This window comes from Rhinopithecus roxellana, chromosome 12 (genome assembly GCF_007565055.1).
Source record: "Rhinopithecus roxellana isolate Shanxi Qingling chromosome 12, ASM756505v1, whole genome shotgun sequence".
NCBI classification, from domain to species: Eukaryota; Metazoa; Chordata; class Mammalia; order Primates; family Cercopithecidae; genus Rhinopithecus; species Rhinopithecus roxellana.
Window position 1 is genome coordinate 103217395 of NC_044560.1, and position 20739 is coordinate 103238133.

General features: G+C 45.3%; 1 protein-coding gene and 1 long non-coding RNA gene across 2 annotated transcripts; one reads left to right on the plus strand and one right to left on the minus strand.

Moving 5' to 3' along the window:
* Positions 1–385: 385 nt before the first annotated feature.
* Positions 386–7003, minus strand: LOC104656160 (cytochrome b-c1 complex subunit Rieske, mitochondrial). Its single transcript, XM_010355794.2, has 2 exons — positions 6686–7003; positions 386–2902 (listed from the first exon to the last, which is right to left on the minus strand). The coding sequence occupies exons 1-2, from the start codon at positions 6897–6899 to the stop codon at positions 2292–2294; spliced, it is 825 nt and encodes a 274-aa protein (XP_010354096.1). The 5' UTR covers positions 6900–7003; the 3' UTR covers positions 386–2291.
* On the plus strand, positions 6906–15525 carry LOC115892197. The gene is made up of 3 exons (XR_004052080.1): positions 6906–7004; positions 7482–7643; positions 14529–15525. It is a non-coding gene; the product is annotated as an uncharacterized LOC115892197 (long non-coding RNA).
* Positions 15526–20739: the final 5214 nt, after the last annotated feature.

The following is a 20739-nucleotide window of genomic DNA, read 5'->3' on the forward strand; positions in this document are numbered from 1 at the left end:
CATTATTTTGGGTTAATATACAAAATGCAATGAAATTCAAATGACATGAAAATACAGAAAATGAAATTTAATACTGTGAGAATGAAGAATTACTTCTGATATTTAAATACTATGTTTCTACAGTTTAGAAAAATGAGGGTACTAAAGCCCATTTTGATCCAATCAGGACAAATGCCCTCTACACACTCAGATTGAGTCAAAGATTTTACAAGGGTATACTCAGAAAAGACCAAAGAAAATTTGATGTTATCTTTAACAAATAAGGCAACATTTTCAAAAAGGCCATTTTTATAACACCTTTTAAAGCGTAATGAAAAAGCTTGGCTCTCAAGATCGTCCCAAGAATCATCCCCAATAAAATGCAGTACATGTAAATGATCTGATGTCAGGCTGCTGACTGGTCAGGTTTATTCTATAAGTCATTTCTCCCTAATATCTACGATTTTGTTTTCACAGAATGGTAAAAACGTTAACACAGGGCTGCCGTATCCATTCAGCAAAGTAGCATGAAGTGATTTGACTTGTCCTGTCACTTGTGGAACAAAGCCTTCTTTAAAAACTAAATGGGCTACTAGGATTTAACAGCATCCCACCATCCAACTCTAAATATGATAGATGAAGCAAGCAGCCACCAAATACAGCAATTCTGGCACTGAGTACCTTAGGGACCTGCAAACTTCCTACTTCTGTCCTCCACTGCCATATAGAATTTCAAGGTATCACTTCGAGGTGGGAGGTGATAAGGGGTATCAGTATTTATAGGGAGGGATGCTGTTGACATTTTTAGCAGCACAAGTTTTTTAGTGTGTGGACCTGTGTTCCCCTCACAACTCAATGTTTCACATTCCAACTCTTGCCACCAACCCCTCCTCCAACCCCCAATCCAAAGAGTGCCTCCACTACCTAGAGACACAGAATATAAAATACTTCTGTGTCCCACCGATTATCACCCAGGCTAATTTCATTTCTAGAATGGTAAAAATGAAGCAAAGACTAGTATCTACTCATAAGCATAGAAAGTTTGACATTTTCTTTTTTCTGTCAACACATAGCTATTAACATCAAAGACTGCAATCCTGGATGGTCAGTTCCCTGTGGGCAGACCTAACCTAACCACTTTTGCAATTTTAAAAAAGTGTACATGAGATCATCAGGTGGACTCAGTAAAGCATATGACTGGCCCACCTCCAAACAGTAAAGACAAATGCATCAAAAAGTGGCTGTGATTCTCAAAGGACAAAGCCCACTCCCATATCCCAGGAGAAAGTGGACCTGAGTCTTGTTTCACCTGCATAATTGGAGGCAGAAGAAAATAGGATGTGAATTCTGATGTGCTCTGCATCTGGTTCCACACCATCTTACAGTGAAAAGTGCTGAGTAACTGTAAACCCAACAGGAAAAAACATTGTGTCATCACTACAGAAACAAACCCAGCAGGACCACTTCTGCATGCAGGCAATGTTAGGTCTCAGATGCTCCCTTTCTGCCTCCTGATAGAGTGGATGCAGGAGCTTTGGGGACATAACGATCCACACACGAAATGAAAGAAATGGCAGTGCACTCTGATTTTGGAAAGCTTCTCTCAGATAATATCCCATCACTGCCTATTAAGACTAAATGATTTTTAAGTATTAATTTACACTCATAAGAGACTAATAAAATTTCCTGGCTTGTCACTTAAGGAGAAAAACCAGCAGACCAGACCTGAAGATAAACCCTCAGAGCTACTAATGCCTCATTCAGGACTCTTCCCCACAGATTAGAGCTGACATTATCATACAGCTTACACAGTAGGGAGGAAACGCATAGCGAGTACTCTTACCAAGTCCGGTGAATAAGAAATACCTAGATACTACTGTTTCTGTCAATGCCATAGATACCTCCCAGGACTTAGAGATGACACGTTTATTTTACTTCATCCCAACAATGAGCTTTGCAGAATCTGTGTCCGTGACGCAAAGCAGGAAGCAAATATTTGGGCAAATAGATAAAGTCAGTTACAGATTTCACAAGTATATTGTACACCAGTCTGTAATTTTTAATTAGAATTAGCTAAAAGACATTGTACCTTTCAAGTGTATGACTGAGCATAACAATGCTTAACAGTGGCTTTATTAAGTGAATGCTTGAAAGTATTCAACATTAAATTCAATTTACTTCACATTAATGTTTGCAAATACATCAATTCTTACATATTTCAAATCAACTTCAAGTACAGAAGGCTTGCTCTCAAATAAGTCTTCTAAGGTGACATAAAGACTGAAAGAAGCCTATGACTTGAGTCCAAGTCTCTAACCAACAACCACCATATCGTCACTGGTAAACTCATACGTGGGGACTTCAAGGTTCAGAGGAGCAGGGCCCAATCTGATCCTGCCAGATGCATCATAATGTGACCCATGGCAAGGGCAGTAATAACCACCAAAATCTCCTGCATTTGCAATGGGTACACAACCAAGATGAGTGCAAACACCTATCAGGATAACCCATTCAGGTTTCTTTACTCGATCTAGATCATGCTGTGGGTCCCTCAACTGGGACAATTCAACTGCAGCTTCCTGCTCAATTTCCTTCTGGGTTCTATGACGCACAAACAGGGGTTTGCCTCTCCATTTGAAAGCCATGTTCTTGCCTTCTGGAATATCGGATAACTTGATTTCGATTTTCGCCATGGCCAACACATCAGCAGAAGCACTCATGCTGGAAACGAACTGGGTGACGGCATTCTTGGCAGCATATGCAACACCCACAGTAGTTACTGCAGTTACCATATAGGAGAAACCTTTCCTAGCCTCGCTGCTCTCTCTGGAAGACTTCGTACTATCTAAAACTTCAGGGCGGCGGTAGTCATAGAAATCAGGCACCTTGACGTCTGTGTGAGAATAACAAACAGAGGCAGGGACTGCAAGACAAGCAGAAGGTTAAAAAACACAATTAGATGAGTATCCTGAAGGGAGTATACATCAAGAAACAGTCTTTTATGGATCCACAGGTAAAAAATCAAATTCTAAAAATGTGAAACATGGCACTCACTGGGTCTCAGAACAAGTCAAACTGGCGGTGCTAGCATATAAAATCTCAAAAATGAAATGAAGTGAACCACTACCTATCAGACTGGTATGAAATCACAAGATACTATTTGTAAATTGAGCTACTCCTGGTTGCTTGAACATTGCTGATTCAGGATTCACAACATCTCAGTGCATCGCGCTAAAAACGTTAAACAGTAAAATAAACAGTAATACTTCAAAGTTTCCGAAAAGTCAACTGCCAAGACATGCTATATAAATCATGCTAAATACCTCCCATACTCTCTGGATTAGAAGGAGGCCCTAAAACTCATCTAGTCCACACAGTAAGTTGACGTGTGATCACCTTATTAAGGCAAATGTCCACCCCTTATAGTCCAATCTATGTTCTCGGAAAAAAACTGTTAACAATTCATAAAACAATAATGACACAATAATAAACATCCTGTGAACTGTATAACTCTAGTTGCAGAAAAATTAAGGTTTCTATTTTATACTCTAGGGTATAAATAGTATTACTTTAACTTAAAACCACTAATAGGCAGAGAAAGACATCCTTATCAGAGCTCTCAAAATACAATGAAATCTGCAAAAGAACTAATTATTTTGATTTAGCGAGGGGAAAAAAGGGCAAAATTTTTATATCTGCCCCTATTCACTAAAGGGCAATAGTTACTGTAAAAGCAGGGGTATTATCTTTCCTTTTCAGTGCTGTAGTTCTCTCAACTGGGGCACTTCTAGTGTAGGCCATAAGAGAGCCCAAATGAATGTTAAATAATTACTATGTAGTACTTTGGGAGCAAGTAGTTTCTTTGGTAGTTTAAAAAACAAAAACACAACACAGTTACATCCTTCTCTCCCATACTATTTTTAAATATCTGACCAAAAAACTTTTTTAACTAGTACCACCTTTAAGTATGTTTCAGGAAGCAAACCTCTTCGCAGATTGTACATTCATCTTAAGAAATTTGCCACAAAGTTTCCTTTTTAAAAAAGGGGACACTAAAACTTCCTCTTTTAGAAAACGTGTTTCCAAAATAAAGATTTCTTTTAAGATGCATTTTTATTGTAATAAACTGCAATTCTACCTTGCTCTACTAGGATATCTTCCTAATATATTGTACTTCCTTGAGTAGTCAAGCATTACAATACGGAATACTTGAACTGCTTTTCACATGATTCTTAAGACAATAACTTTACGGAAGCCAGAACTATTCACAAACAATAGTGAAACCTACCAAAATCACTCCATATGCTTTTCTGACTGACTAAATCATTTCCTGAAGAAGACCAGGACACAGATAATGGCAACTTGAGATTCACATCCCAGAATCTGTGGAGTCAAAGTGACATTGCATCCTATACTACTACTCTAACAAATAAATGCTAACCTGCCATATACACTGACATTTGGAATTAAGCATAAATTACTTGCTCCTAGCACTACCTGGGATTACAGAAAAGATGTGTTTCCTACTAAAAGATAAAGGAATCAAAAGTTCATACCTCTACATTAAAAACAGTATCCACAATCCTTAACACTATTCAAGGAAATGTATAAGAAAATTCAATAAAATGGCTTTGCACTTCTCATTCAGAGATTTGGTGGCAAAAGTCTCCTCCCACTCTACCTAGCTGGTTACACTTTAGTAGACTACACCACCAAGAATCCTTTCAGAAATTAAATTGCCCTATTGCAAAAATCATTCTCCAAATATTTACATGAGCTGCATTAGGTCTGCCTTTTAGTAAGATGCTAGATTTAATTCTAACCTAAAGCAAAATCAAACACTTAAAGGATAAAATTTAAGGAATTTTAACAAGTTTTATTTTAAGGTGAGCTCCAATGCGCCTTGGAAATCTGCATGAAAATAGTACAACCTTCCTCTCCAACTCAACAATCTTCTCCAGATCCAACCCCTCCCCTTCCATTAACCATCTTTCCATAAACCACCTAGACAGGTTATAACGTGAACTTAAATTACAGGCTGAAATGATTACAGAAAAGGTTTTTGCTGCATGGTCCTACATTATTTGCCTGTTTCTAAAAAAAATTTCTTAAGTCAGGTGAGCCTCCAATCTTTTGAAGAAACTCTAGCAATATGACAAATTCCAAAGATGCTTTTCTGTTGCTATTGAAATTTTCTCCTTCCTTCCTTCTCACCTCCAGGTCCCAAGGATGGGCTAGGGTACTCTACACCCGCCATGGACAGTTTCTTCAAAACCCACTGGTGCCCCTTAAATACTCATTCACAAATACTTTGCACTAACTGTATACAAAATCCGACGTTGTGAAAGATAGAAAAATAAAGAAGACATTACCTTTTCTATGCCCTTAAGCCCAAGGTTGGAGGAGTTACCAATAAACACAATACAGAGTGTAAAGTGTATGTGCTATAAAGACAGACAATTCAACAAATAAAAACTTTATTCAGCTGATCCTTAAATGAGATTGAAAAGATGGGTAAGGAAAACATGTGGACATGTAGCAACTTAGTGGAAGGACCATGGAGAAAGTGCAGAGCCCAGGGTGAGTGAAGGCAGAGTAAAAAGAAAAGTGTCGGACAATTTGGTTAGCGCATAGGGGAAGAGTCACACACAGCTATCAATGGAGCCAAGTTGGTAACACAATGAAACACGCAGACCTAGTAAAGACTGTGACAAACTGGAGAAGACCACTTGTTCCAACTGCGGGGACGGCCACTACACAGCACGCTATGGACTTTGCCCAAGTAGAAATTAGATCCCAGTATTGCCAGCTTCCAGCATTTTAAGAGATGTCCTTAGTCTTTCCAGTTTTTCTGAAAACTACAAAGCCTGCAGGCACACTGCCCACAAGCTGCCATTTCTCTATCTCCGACACCGGGCCAAGTAAAGATGGAAGGCGAGGCAAAGAAGATAAACCGGGATCTAAGGACAGAGGGTGTGGAACAGCCCCTGCGAAGAGCTCAGTGTCTACGACAATCCGTCTTGTCAAATCCCTGCTACCACATGTCCCCACCACGGATCCTGGTGTGAGTCAGTCTACCTCATCTGTTTTCTCATCTGTGAAATGTAAAATTCATCAATCTCTGCCCGTTCTTGAGGACTGATTATGTTGTGACACTACACTGTAACTGACCTTTTGTATGTCTTTTTTTTTTTTTTGGGTGGGGGGGGTGAAGGGGAAGGACACTGAAGGGGTCGGTAGTGGTGCGAAGACCAACTTCCCAAATATTAGTAAGTTTCCACTTCTTAAGCATGTAAGTGCCCAAACTGTGCTAATGGCTTTACGGAGAATTCCTCCATCTAAGCCTCACGACACCCCTACAAAATTGGTGAAGATATGAATCCATTCCACAGGAAGTACGTTTAGAAACTTGCCCAAGGTCAAACGACCTGCAAGCAACAAAACCCCTCAGAGGCGGCTGGAGCAGCGTGACTGTAGAGCTCGTGAACTCGGCCGAGGAGGAACTAGGCGGAGCCGGGGGACGCTAGTCCAGGCCGGCCCCCGAAAGACAACCCGGGCCCGGGTGTCAGGCCCAGCGTCCCGGAGGCCGCCCAGCCCGACCTGATTCAGGCTCCGCTCGTGCACCCGCGGCCGCTCCCTGCTGGGGGCCAGAGGAGCGGGCACCGAGAGACCCTCAGCCCCGCTCGCGGCCCTCGCCCCGGCTCACCATTGAGGCCCACGGAGGCGACCAAAGGCCGGCGCACGGCCTGGCCGCTCAGCGACTCCCGGCTGAGGAAGGGCCGCTTCAGGTCCACCACAGGGGGCTCCGGGGTGGCGGGCACCGCGGCCTGCACCAAGGGCCGCAGCGCGCCCGCCACCCCGCGGGACGTGGCCGACAGGACGGGCGCGAACGGGCCCGAGCGGGCTGCGACCGACAACATGGCGACAGCTGCTCCAACCGCCAAGCCGGTCACAGGGACGACCTTCCAACCACGGCGCAGGCGCGAAGAGGCGCGGGACGCGTGGCGTCAGCGCGCCGCCGGAAAGTAAGTTCTGCGGGGCGGGGCAAACCTGGAGAGGCGCTGCGTCCGGGGACCGGGCTACAAGCCTTCGCTGGGGGCGGGGCTTGCGGCCCACCTGTCAGTCCCGGTGCCACTTGGTCTGTGTCCCGAGAGATGCCCAGAAGAAAGAGAGGGCTGAACAAGGGACCCCAGTGACGTCCGATGGGCCGACTTTACGATCCTTTAGAGTAAAAATTTAGGAAGACCTAAAGATAACAATAAACGATTATAGTTTAACTTAGGATGGTAATATATCTCAACTAGGACAAAGTCCAGCACATAGTAATAGCTATGTTTTTACTATGATAATTTTTATTATCTTCGTCTAACAGCAACAACAACAAAAAGGCCAGCGCCATCTGTGCAAAACTCGATAATGCTAATGGATTATGTTTATTAAGCATTCGCTGTGTATTTGGTTTTGTGTTTTATTATACCTACCTTCTTTCATTTGTTATCAAGGTCTCTATGAAGTCAGAGCTATTAGTATCAGCATTTTGCCCGTGAAGAAACCGCGGTGTAGAGAGATTCTTTTCCCGGAACTGGATAGCCAGCAAAATGTGAAGCAGGGTAATAATCTGTCTCCTGAGTCTGGGCTCTTCAGTGACACCACTGTTTCCCCAAGTAAGATTTTAGAATTTTAGAGGATGCAGAGTTGGCTCATTCACTTTCCATCACATCGTGAGAACGTTTTTGTTTTGTTTTTCTCTTTCAATCCTGATTGCACCAATGAGAAAGTCTCAGTTTGGTACTAATACATCTTTAATTAAAACACACACACACACACACACACACACACACACACGTACAGATGGGGTCTCACTGTATTGCCTAGTCCAGTCTCAAACTCCTGGCCTCAAGGAATCCTGTCTCTGCCTCCCAAAGTACTGGGATTATAGGCATGAGCCAATGCACTTGGCCTCAGTTTGATCCTAATTTATCTTTAATTCCTCTCTACACTTATCTCCCACTTTTAACAGAAAAGATCTTGAATTAGAAGCTCTTATCAGACAACTGAGTCTAGAGTGATTTCATTGTATGGTTCATAGTATTGATTTTCTTTCCATACTGGTTTTCTATTCTGTGCTATACTGAGATAAAGTTTTTCATTTATTTAGGTCAAAAATGGTTTAAATATTAAGTAAATGTTAATATAAGCAGTGCACAGAATTGGCTCTGTGCTGTGCATGGGCTCTGTGATCTGGACAAGTTCCTTCACCTCTCTGTGCCTCAGTTTCCTCACCTGCCAAATGGGGGCAGTAATGATGCCATCTGTGTTGTAAAGTTACTGGGAGGAGTAAATGTACTGAAATGTGTAAAGCACCTACAAGCAGGCCCAGCACACAAGCAGCACCAAGTGAGGATTTGCTGGTGGTGTTTTTATCTGAAATGCCACCTCCTCTAAGAAGCCTTCCCTTGATCCTTGCTGACTCACCGTTATTCCTCACGCCAGGTCCAAAGTATACTGACAGTTTTCCCCTTTGACCTTCCTATGACTCCTCTTAGGGCCTGGGCTTTTCCCAGCCTTATAGCCCAAGGGACTATATTGTACTCTCAAGACTGGGGGCTGCCTCCTCAGGGGCACCCTGGCCAGGCTCATCACGCAGCTGGCTCAGTGCTCTCCCCTGGCAACAACCTTAGGATAAAAGACATTTCCAGAGAAGTTGTCACACACCATGCATGGTTTGAGTGCTTCACATGAAATAATATCACAACTGTCCTCTGAGTTGGTAAGAGTAAATGAAAAATGAATGAATGAATGAGTGAATGAATGAATGAAGGAGTCTTCACAAAACCTTCACAATGTCCACAATGTCCCAGTTGGGTGAGCAGAATAGGAATTATCTCCAGGCTTCCTGCGTTCAATTTTAGTTTCACCACTCAGTAGCTGTGCCCTAGGGCAAGTTATTTAATCTCTGTGTGTACCTCTCAGTCTTTCTCTTGTAAAACAGAGATAATAACAGGGTCTACCCTAGAGAGTTATTTTAAGGATGAAATGAATTAATATATGTAAAATGCCAAGGACTGTGCCTGGCACACAGTATGTAAATATCCATAATAATAATAACTTCCTATTTTCTAGATGAAGAAACTAAGACTCAGAGAAGACAAATGACCTGCCCAAAGACACATTGATAAGAACCCATCTGGTAGTGGTTCTAGTCCAGTGTTGCAGCAGAGAGAAGGGTAACTGTATAGCGGAACGTCTGTCCTCTCGTGGAAGAAGGAGGCCAATGTCCAGGAGTGGCAGGCATACTGGAACTTGGACTTCTGTAGGCCAACCTGGGTTCCACTTGGTAGATGAGGGTCTTACTATGTTGCCCAGGCTGGTCTCAAACTCCTGGCCTCAAGCAACCCTCCTCCCTTAGCCTCCAGAGTAGCTGGGACTACAGGTGCACACCACTGCTACCCCTCAGTGGTTGTTATTTAACTGAAGAGGGTTTTAGCTTTCATGTATCAGCTAACTCTGGAGCCAGACAGCCTGACTTTCATGCCAGCTCTGCCCCTTACTACCTGTGTGAAGTCAAGCAACGTTACTGAGTGTCAGATGTCTTATTTGTAAAAAACAGGGATAAAAATGAGATTGCTGTGCAAATTAAAAGAAAGAATTCATGTGAAATATTTAGCACACTGGCATACAACGAGAGCTTAATAAACATTGTTAGTTTTGTAAACTGAGGGGAAAAAATAGCCACAGGCCTAGGAACACAAATGCTTGGTAAGCTTCTCAGTTCCCTGGAAGTCTGACAAGCAATGCGTATGTATGAACAAGGCAGAAGGAAGCATGACGCCAAGCCTTCCTTTTAACAAATACTGTTTAAATCAGAGGTCAGAAGTCATGGACTGGAGATCCACTCTCTCCCCACTCATTTCTGCCCAGAGACACCTGGTGATCTGGCATACACAGTGCTATGAACCTCAGAATTATTTGCTAGCATTTACAAATTGTGAGTATTCCCACATACAAACTGTGGTAGATGGAATAATGCCTCCCCACAAAAATGTCTGCAGCCTAATCCCTGGAACCTGGGAATATGTTACTTTACATGGCAAAGGAATGTTGTAACTGTGATTGGAGATTGAAATAGGGAGAGTGTATTAGTCCTTGTCATGCAGCTATGAAGAAATACCTGAGACTGGGTAATTTACAAAGAAAAGAGGTTTAATTGACTCACAGCTCAGCACTGCAGGTTGGGGGTGCCCTCAGGAAATTTACAATCATGGCCGGAGGGACCTCTTCACAGCGCGGCAGGAGAGAGAATAAGAGCCCAGCGAAGGGGGAAACCCCTTATAAAACTATCAGATCTCATGATAACTCACTATCATGAGAACAACATGGGGGAAACCACCCCCATGATCCATCACCTCCACCTGGTCCCGCCTTGGTTACAATTCAAGGGGACTGTAACAATTCAAGGTGAGATCTGGGTGGGGACACAGAGCCAAACCATATCCGAGAGTCTTCCTGCACTGTCCGGGTGGGTGCAGCGTGTTCATAGGGTCTTAGAGGAGGGAAGCAAGAGGCGAGAGGATAGAAATGCCACACTGCTGGCTTTGAGGGTGGAGCCAGAGGAGGGGCCTGCAGGCAGAGGTGGAGCTGGAAATGGAAAGGAAACAGTCTCCCTTCGAGTCTCTAGAAGACGTGCAGCCCTACAGACCCATGTTAGGCTTCAGACCTCCAGAATTGTAAAATAATAAAATTGCATTATTTTAAGCCACTCGAGGCCCGTGTCCTCAACATAGAGAAAGACGGTGGAGTGCTGTCAGCCAGGGTAGGTACCTGCTTGGTGGTCTAGGTCCTTTCCCACTGCGTCCATTCAGTTCCGTTACCTGCCCATCTGCTGAGGCCTCGAGTTTGGGACCTCAGGTTTATATGATTCCTTGCACAAGCATGATCAATTGATTCCGGAGAGTAACAGAGCAGAATACCGATACGCAGGGGAATCTCCTAGTGTGAATTGTAGTAGTCTAGATACTTCCTGTTCCCTACAGTCTTTTTTTTTTTTTTTTTTTTTTTTTTGAGACAAAGTTTTGCTCTGTTGCCCAGGCTGGAGTGCAGTGGTGTGATCTCCGCTCACTGCAACCTCTGCCTCCTGGGTTCAAGTAATTTTGCCTCAGCCTCCCAAGTAGCTGGGATCACAGGCACGTTCCACCACACCCAGCTAATTTTTGTATTTTTAGTAGAGATGGGGTTTTGCCATGTTGGCCCGGCTGGTCTCAAACTCTTGACCTCACATGATCCGCCCACTACAGCTTCCCACAGTGCTGGGATTACAGGTGCGAACCACCGTGCCCAGCCCTCTTCCCTAGTCTTGATGTGTTCATCTGGGCAATGTGTGTAGGGGGTGCGGATAGGGAGGGGAGCTCTAAGGCGAATGTGCTAGGATTCTGCATTTGTCATCCTCAAAACAAATTTGTCACTGGATAATTCTGCTTGTGATCCTGCATAATGTGCAAAGCCAGCAAGATGCCTTTGCCTCGTCCCCAGGGAACATGCCTCCCAGCCACTTGCCCACACAGAAAGGCAGCCACCTCCCTGCTGAAGGGATCCCACGCCTGTCTCCTGTTTCCACACAATTACCCCGGGAAATGCCTGGCTTCCCATTTCCAGTTGCAGCCATCGTGACAGTTTCAGCCTCTCCCCTCAGCCCACGTCCCTCGCTTGAGCAGCGAGATGTGAAGATGGACAGCCGCTTGAGAACTGCACAGACTGTCCTTAATCTAAGTCATTTAAAAGGCATTTGTGTTCCATAAAACCCGTTTCCGTAATTCTGTGCCCCTACTTCTTCGAAAGATGGTAACCCTAGGGAGGAGAAGAAATTAGCCAGGGAGGAGAAGTTCAGATGTGCTAATATTTTAATCGCTCATTCTTTCATCACATTAGTTACATTCATTAAGTATGATTAATTTCAGGCTTTGTTGAAAACCCTATCAGTTTCCCTATCAGCCACACATCCATCTCTTGCCAAGCAGGCTGCTGCAGTAGCACCAAAAGTCCCCCAATGTTTTTTACACCTGGATTGTATTATGTGCCCCCTGAAAATTTGTGGAATTAATTGAACTCATTTGTTTCAAATACTTTGCAAGAGCCTGGGCTCTTGAGTCAGGCGGCCTAAGTGTGATCCCAAGTCCTCCAATTGCTGGAGTCACTTGGGCAAGTGACTGATGCCCTCTGAGCCCTGGTGTCCTCATCTGAGGATGGAGATCAGAATACCTATCTCAAAGGTTGGTTGTAAAGATGAAAGAAGGCTTTCAGATTGCTAAGTTAGTTGGTTGTGATTGTAATTAAGGGCCCTTGGAGATGGATCATTCATCCATTCAGAAGATTTGTGTACAGTGACTATATGCAATGCTGTGTGTCCACTACTGATGAGAGAGAAAGCTGCGAACACAGCAGTCAAATGTGTGTGGCCCCCAGAACCTTATATTTTACTTGCAGAAACTAGACAACCACCAAATGTGTAATATACAAGATGGTGGTACGTTCTATGGAGGAAAGAAAGGACGAGGGGCAGGGAGTTCTGGGCTCGTGGGACAGGGTGCTATGGCTCAGAGGGAACTCAGAGATAACCTAATTCAGGCCCTGACTTGGAGGGCTCATGCTTTGCACACTGTGCTAAGAATTTGGACTTTCTGCAAGAATAAGGACAATGAGAGCCAACAAGGGGGAGGTGGAGCAAGGATGATGCCGTCCAGCTGCTCACCTGCTGACTGGAACTCCCGGAGGACTCTGTGAGGATACGGGTAGAAGGTGTGTAAGCGTGTGACTGCACAGAAGCCCTTGGCATGTAATCCACTCCGTGTTCCAAATTGCCATCCTTTCTGTGTGCTGTTAGGGACTTCCCCCGGCTCTCCCTGAAGAGTGAGGAGTACTCTGAGAGAGACAGGTCTAGGATGAATTGTTTTGATGGAGAATTGAACATTTTTTGGAGGGAAGGAAGATTTTGGGGGGTAGGGGATAAGTTGAAGGGATATGGCTCTGAAAGTCCTTGGACAGTTTGTAGAGGACAGAGAAGGTGGTAATGTCAGTTTCTGCTCCCCTCCCACCTCCGCCTCTGTCCTTCTCAGTGGTCCCACAGCTCCCCAGCGTCTCCTCCCCGGACCTCGGCCTCTGTCCTTCTCAGTGGTCCCATGGCTCCCTACCTTCAGTCGTCTTGTTCTCAAGCCTGAAGTGCTGGATCCACTCAGCTGCGACCCAGCTCAACACCTCTGTGGAAGTTTTGCCCATCACTCAGGAGAAGCCGAGATCCAGAGACTGATGCCCACGTTGTGTCTTTGTAGAGGGAAGCCCGCCAGAGCCCTCTTCTCCCTGGGGAGGAACTGGCTCCCTGAGTCTCCAAGACAACCCCAGACAGCCCTGGGGACCTTGAATGTGAGCAAGGGGAGCAGGAAGGAGGCTCCAGCCCACCCAGAGTCCCTGCAGGGTCTGCACACGCAATTACAGGTCCTCATTTCCCTCTCCTAATGATGCCCCAAAACATTAAGGGAAGTTAAATCAAACCACCAGGTATCCAGCATGAACAGTTGAAATAATAAATTCACAAAGAAAATAAGACATTTTATTTGTGCTGTTTCAAAATTGGTAGATGCAGGAAAGCAAATTGTGATGTGCTTGGGATTTAATTTGTGTTTCAAGGTACTAATGAAGGCAGCACCCATTTACCCAAAGGCCTTTTCATCCCTGCATCTTGAGAGCACTTTTCTAAGCATGCTGGGAATAAATTAAGTTGCAAAACCTCCATGAAAAAGATTATAGTTAAAACATAATTCTGAGGAACCACTTGAGTTTATCCATTTACCTGCTTTTAAGTACACACACCTATTTTTTTACAATTATTTTTCACAAAAGAAGGAACTTTGTGTGATGTATACAACCAGGTAATGGCAAACCTCCAGCATCTTTAAAATAAAACTCAAGTTGGGCTGGGCAGGATATCACATGCCTGTAATTCCAGCACTTTGGGAGACCACGGCTGGTGGATCACCTGAGGTCAGGATCTCAAGACTAGCCTGACCAACATGGTGAAACCTTGTCTCTACTAAAAATACAAACAATTAGCTGGGCATGGTGGCAGGCGCCTGTAATCCCAGCTACTTGGGAGGCTGAGGCAGGAGAATCACTTGAACCCAGGAGGTGGAGGTTTCAATGAGCCAAGATCGCGCCATTGCACTCCAGCCTGGGCAGTGAGAGCAAAACTCTGTCTCAAAAAAGTAAAATAAAATAAAAATAAAACACAAGCTGAACTAAACCAGCCTTCTGAGTCAATGTGACTGTAATTAAACCGGATATTCCATAATGAAGTTTGCTGATTAATAAATTATTTGATTACCAGGTAAGTATACCTGCAATCAATACAACTGCCGAAAGCTCTGAATTAGAAATGGTGCAATAAAATATAACTGAAAGGTGTTAGGAAATGGTAGTTTTAATTACAGAGAATGATTAATTGATCATTCAGATAGTATTGATCTACAACTTATTTAATTCTTTGCAATTTAATTTGTCAGATTTGAATCCAAATAACTGATGATTTGTTCCATGAATGCCAGAGCTGGAAGGGATGAGGATGGCGGAAGAGACAAGACTGGATCATGGACCTGGTGTTTCAGTGCAGAGGCCAAAGCTACTCTCCTTTCCACCTGGCCCTGTGCTGGGCCTAACCTGGAGCCCCCTCCATCCTCTGCCTCATTCATCTCTGGTTCAAGGTCCAGCGCAAACTCCACATCCTCCAGGAAGCCCTGGTGGACTTGGGCAGACCTAGAGACACGTCTAACCTCCTGGCAAGATGGGGGTTACAGGAGTGTGTATAAAGGGGAAGGCAAGAACGTGCCCTTGGTGGAACAGTGAAAAGAAGGTCTAATGTGACAAGTGTTTTGCTCCTAACCCACCCCCTGTGGTGACATCTTCTAGGTTAACTGCTCTTGCTGATCTCCGCACATAAACCAAGCTAACTGTGGGAGGACTTTTGTTTCTAGTTTAAAGCAAGGAGGACTACAGTTCCTTCTGAACGCTCACCCCCAAGGAGATAAGGAGGGCATCCCATGAGCAACACTGTGTGTTAAAGATGCACATGAGCACTAGGACTCGACCAAGGACAAACACGTCTCCAGGCCCATCAGACCCTCGCTGCTGCCCAGATGTCTGTTGTCATCAGTCACATCCTAACCTCAACCCCCTCCCCTCCTCCCACGTAAAAGGAGGCTGAAATTCATAGTAACTTCAGACAGTTCTTTAGGACACTGGCCCACCACCTTCTCAGTTGCTGGCTTTCCAAAACAAAGCCCCCTCCCTTGACCCAACTCCTTGTCTCTTGACGTACTGGCTGTCATGCAGTGCATGGTACCGGCTTGAACTCGGTTATGTTGGCATGGCCTCTGGCAGTGTTCAGTGTGTGGATGAGTATTTTACAGCTACTGTTCTATTTCTAATCCTCTTCCTGTGGACGGCTGTGGGATGTGCTGTGGATGCCCTCTCTTAGGCTGGAATAAACCGCCCTACCTTCTCTGCCTTGTCTCCAACAAATAAACTCCTTAAGGCAGGGATAGAGTCTTGCACTCCACAAAGAAGTATTGCTGCATCCTCAGCTGTGTAAGAGTGACTGGGTTCCTTCTATTCCACCTCTAATGGAACTTTAGGCACGCAGAGAGAGACAGCAAATTTGTGCTGGCTGAAGGGGTCAGCAAATGCATATGAGGCCTCTTGTGCTCTGGAGAGAGAATGGAGTGCAGTCAGTGAGACCCTGATGGGAGATGGAACCAAAAGCCTGGGCAGAAGGGATCGTGGAGGTGCCTGGGGTCAGGAGGGATGGGAAGGGTGAGGAACACAAGAGATCACCTGGAGGTATGAGCGGAGAAGGCAGGCACTGGGGGACGGTGCTGCTGATCCAGGTGGGGCAACATCCTAGGACCCGAGTGCTGGGCAGTGCATCCGTGGAGGGAAGCTTCTCTCCTCTCTTGGCTCCTGCTGAGAGAGGCATTCATTCCCCTGGCTTGCCCTGCAAGAGACAGGGGCTCTAGGTAGATCTCTGCTATCTAGGGAATGGAATGTGAATATCCAGAGGTTCTAGAGGTCAAGTCTTAGGTTCCCTCTCAGCTCAGATCCCAGTTGGTGCACTGTAGCCCAACCCCCTTTTCTTGTAGATTTGCTACATGGAGAGGAAAATACCTTGCCAGACACCAACAGTCCCTTCTCAGCACTTTTGTGCAAAGGCAACTCAGACCCTAAGAGAATGGGGTCTAATTTGCAGGTGCCACTGGAAGGCAGAGGTCACGGGAGCCCTGGACTTCGGACAAGGTAGAGGGATCCTGGAGACAGCACATCTGGCCCTGGAGCCCTGCTCACCCGGGGAGTGAGGGCAGCTCTCCTACTCCCCCATGAGGCCTGCCCGAGGAACCCCATGTCCTCTATGTGTGGGATTATGCAGTTTGCACTCACAACCCAGAGCCTTTTACCCAACCACCCTGGTTGTAGGAATGTGTTCAAAATAAGCATCAAACAAGTACATGAAGATGAATGTGCAAAGACGTTCATAGCAGGATTGTTTATAATCATGAAAAATGATCTGCAGATTTCCTGTCCACTATGCAGGATGAGTTAGACAGGGATGCATCCATAAAATCACTTTGCCCTCTTTTAAAATTATATCATAGATCTGTGTTTAATGACATAGTAAATGGTACTCAATGCAGTAAGTGAAAAAAGCAGCTTATACATCAGGATGTATATGATTAAGTTTTTGTTAAATGGATGCATGTATGAAGGTCAGTAACTGTCTGTGTTTGCAAACAAAAAAGTCTAGCAAATGTGCATCAAATATTAACAATCATTATCTTTGGATAGTGGATTTATTAACATCTATTTTTGACTTTGCCCTTTGTTTTCCTATGTTATCTTTTTTACACTGAGTTTATATTATTATTTTTACAATTAAAATGTCAATCCATCAATCTACCTCCATTTGGGAAGTAGTAAAAAGCAAATCTCACCTGCATCCATTTCAACTACACAAGGAAGACAGGATAGGGAGGAATAGCACTAAGTATGAGTGCCTGTGATTCAGAGAGGGAAGTGACTTGGAATTCTAGGCCAGCTCCTCCACCTTCCCCATCTCTAACTCTTCCATTCTCCCATACTTGCTCCTGGTACCCCAGCACTCCTGGGTGCCTCCTGTCTTCCCAGCATGCACAATTCAACTGAGCTTACTATTAGTACCCACTTTACCCCTGATCTTTCCGCCCTTCACACCTCTTGTCACTCCCAGTCACTCCATCGATTTTTATTTTTTTTATTTATTAACTTCATCACCATCTGAATCAACAGTGTTTGTTTCTTTGCCTGTTCACTTATAGTTGGCCTTGTTTACTACTGTGGGAAGCTAATGGTGTCTGCTGTAGCCAAATCAGCACATTTATTTATCTATTTATTCAGAGACTGAGTCTCACTCTGTCGCCCAGGCTGAACTGCAGTGGCATGATCTTGGCTCACTGCAACTTCCGCCTCCCACGTTCAAGTGATTCTCATGCCTCAGCCTTCCAAATAGGTGGGACTGCAGGTGTGAGCCATCCTGCCCGGCTAATTTTTTTATTTTTAGTAAAGACGGGCTTTCGCAGTGTTGGCCAAGTTGGTCTTGAACTCCTGACCTCACGTGATCCACCCGCCTCGGCCTCCCAAAGTGTTGGGATTACAGACATGAGCCACTGAGCCCAGCCTATTTATTATTTATTTTTTTTTGAGACCGGGTCTTGGTCAGAGTGCAATGGTGCAATCATAGGTCACTGCAGCCTTGAACTCCTGGGATCAAGCACTCCTCCTGTCTCTGCCTCCCAAATAGCTGGGACTATAGGTGTGTACCACCACACCTGGCTGTAATCAGCACCTTTAAAGAACCTAAAGATGGACTCCTGCCCATCCCGCCCCATGAAGTCTACATCTGAATATTAGAGAAACTCCAGGGGAGTTCTCAGTTTTCCCGTATCTTCTCTGCTCACACCTGTGTCCCCACAGCAGCACACACCTTGTCCCCTGTATGTGCTCAGTAAATAAGTAACGATCGAATTGATAGATAAGTGGATGCATGTCTCCTGAGTCTTGGGGAAGGAAAGAGAAGACAGAAAAGGCTATATTCGAGAGGAAAGTTTTTAGGCCACTGGGCAGGTACAAACAAGGCCGGGTGTGGTGGCTCACACCTGTAATCCCAGTACTTTGATAGGCTGAGGTGGACAGATCACCTGAGGTCAGGAGTTTAAGACCAGCCTGGCCAACATGGTGAAACCCCATCTCTATCAGAAATACAAAAATTAGTCAGGCATGGTGGCACATGCCTGTAGTCCCAGCTACTCGGGAGACTGAGGCAGGAGAATCACTTGAACCTGGGAAGCAGAGGTTGCAGTGAGCCAAGATCGCACCACTGAACTCCAGCCTGGGTGACAGAGCGAGACTCTGTTTCAAAAGAAAGCAACAACAACAAAAAACAAGAGCAGGTGAGTATCAATGAGAAGAAACCCCCATCCCCAGCAGTTGGTGAGCTGGGAATCACGCCAACAAGGGCACTCGGAACAGCCAGGTCAGAGAGCAGCGGCCCCTGGTGATGGCCTGGCCCGCCCAGACAGTGAATGAATGACATTTTCTAAACCTGGTGAGATGATAACCTTTTAACCTGCTAAGTAAAGCTATTTTTAAACTTGGAGGGGCAAAAAATAATCTTTCCCGAGGTGAAACCGTAACAGTCACTTAGAGCACAATGGATCTTTATTTTTTATGACCAAGTCATAAATTGTTGAAAATAAGAGTTTCAAATGGAAATGTTGACATAATAATCTTATCTCTAGCAGCATGAATAACCAACCGTAACCGTTATTATTCTGTCTCCTATGAACGTTGGCTTTTTTGAAAGTTCAACTTGCTCAATATGTTTGCCTTTTACCATGAGTTAAGAGGTAATTTGCATGAACACAAATAAAGAAGTATCAATTCAGTGGCATTATGAATTAATTAGCTGCAGCCCACCATCATGAATTGGGAAATGCAATCGCACTTTCCATCTCTTTTCTTTATAGCCCACTCTTGCTACGTTACACCTTTTCAGATATTAAGTACCGAAAATGGTTGCCTCTTAAAAAGGTTAATTATCCAAGACAGGTTTATGGTACCTTATCTAAAGGCCACATATTCTACTTCTTTGGCATCTTGGATTTACGTAATTACAATCAGTGGAAAGTTAATCAGTCAGATTTCCTTTCCCACCACTCCCCAGCAGGCACTTTTCTCCTCTTGAGATCTACCAGTACTGGGGGTCTCCACCAGCTGGTCTTTGTTTCTTACTCCGGCAAAGCAACATCAACAGCTTGCAACAGCCAAGTTTCCTTGCCTTAAATGTGAGGCACATGGAATGACCACATGAGCAAGGCAGGCTGAATCCAGCCCAAAGCCTGCAGCACCCGGAGCAGAGCTCACCAGTGGAGGCTGTGGGCAAAATCAGGCCCCGAGTCATGGTTTCTTTGGCCTATAAAGTGTTAAAAAATGGGATTGTGTGCCTATAATCCTAGCTACTCAGGAGGCTGAGACAGGAGGATCACTTGAGGCCAGTGATCAACTGCTGCCCAGTCTGGTCAACATAGCCAGACTCCATCTCTACAAAACAAAATTTTTTTAAAAATTAGCCAGGCGTGGTGGTGTGGATCTGTAATCCCAGCTACTTGGGAGGCTGAGGCAGGAGAATCAGTTGAGCCTGGGAGATCAAGGCTGCAGTGAGCTATAATTGTACCACTGCACTCCAGCCTGGGTGACAGAGCAAGACTCTGTCTCAAAAGAAAAGGAATTGTCAACCAGTATTTGAAAATTTGGAGGTTACACACACACACACACACACACATGCACGCACACACCACAGAGACAATCACACTGTCAGACCATATCAGCCACGCTCCTAGGCGGCAACCATGAGGAGCGGTGTGGAGGCCCTAGTTCAGACAGGGCCTGAGTTCTGCAGCTTTCCCGCAGTTGTTCCCAGCTCCCGTTGTCTTCCAAAACCTGAAGCTGAGTGCTGGTTGTGATTTATCCCCCAATATTGGGTGTGTTGAAAACTGTATGGTACCTGCCTGGCCCTTGTAACTGGAGAAGACATTTACACACGGGCAGGGCTGCACCCGGGGTAGGGAGGGACAGGGAGGGAGAGGAGGGCAAGACACCACATGGGGCATGGGAAGAGAAGGCAGGCCCCAGGGTTGGTGCCCCGGATCCAGGTAGAGTGAGCATGCCTGGCACCTAAGTGCTGGGCAGATGCATCTGTGGAGGGAAACTTTGCTCCAGCCTTGGCTACTACAGGGAGAGAGACAGGAGGAGGCCCCCCTGGGAGGTGCTCCAGGGGACCAGGGTGCAAATCCAAGCTCTGCAAAGCCAAGAAGGCAGGCTTCCAGCACTCTATTCAACCACCCGCAGACAGTGTGCAAGGTGAGCAAGACAGAAGGCAGGACTGCAGGAAGTAAGCAAGGAGGTGATACAGCCAGCGCCTGGAGCTGGGAGTGAGAGCTGCTCATGTGCATGATCAGTGAGGGCCTCTCTGTGACAACAGCAGGGGAGCAGAGACCAGAACAAGGTAGCCCAGGAAGAGCTGGGGTAGATGTTCAAAGGCCCTCATATGGGCGTAAAGGCGGTACCTCCTAGGCTCTGTGGAGACGCTGGGGTGATCGGTGTTAGTGAGCTAGCCTGAGGTGAGAGAGG

What these genes read in the sequence shown, in the direction of transcription:
- LOC104656160 (XM_010355794.2), bottom strand. Translation starts at nt 6,899, where the DNA reads ATGTTGTCGGTCGCAGCCCGCTCGGGCCCGTTCGCGCCCGTCCTGTCG. An exon ending in CGCCTCCGTGGGCCTCAATG is followed by an intron (nt 2,903 to 6,685) that starts GTGAGCCGGGGC and finishes CTTGTCTTGCAG; the next exon opens with TCCCTGCCTCTGTTTGTTAT.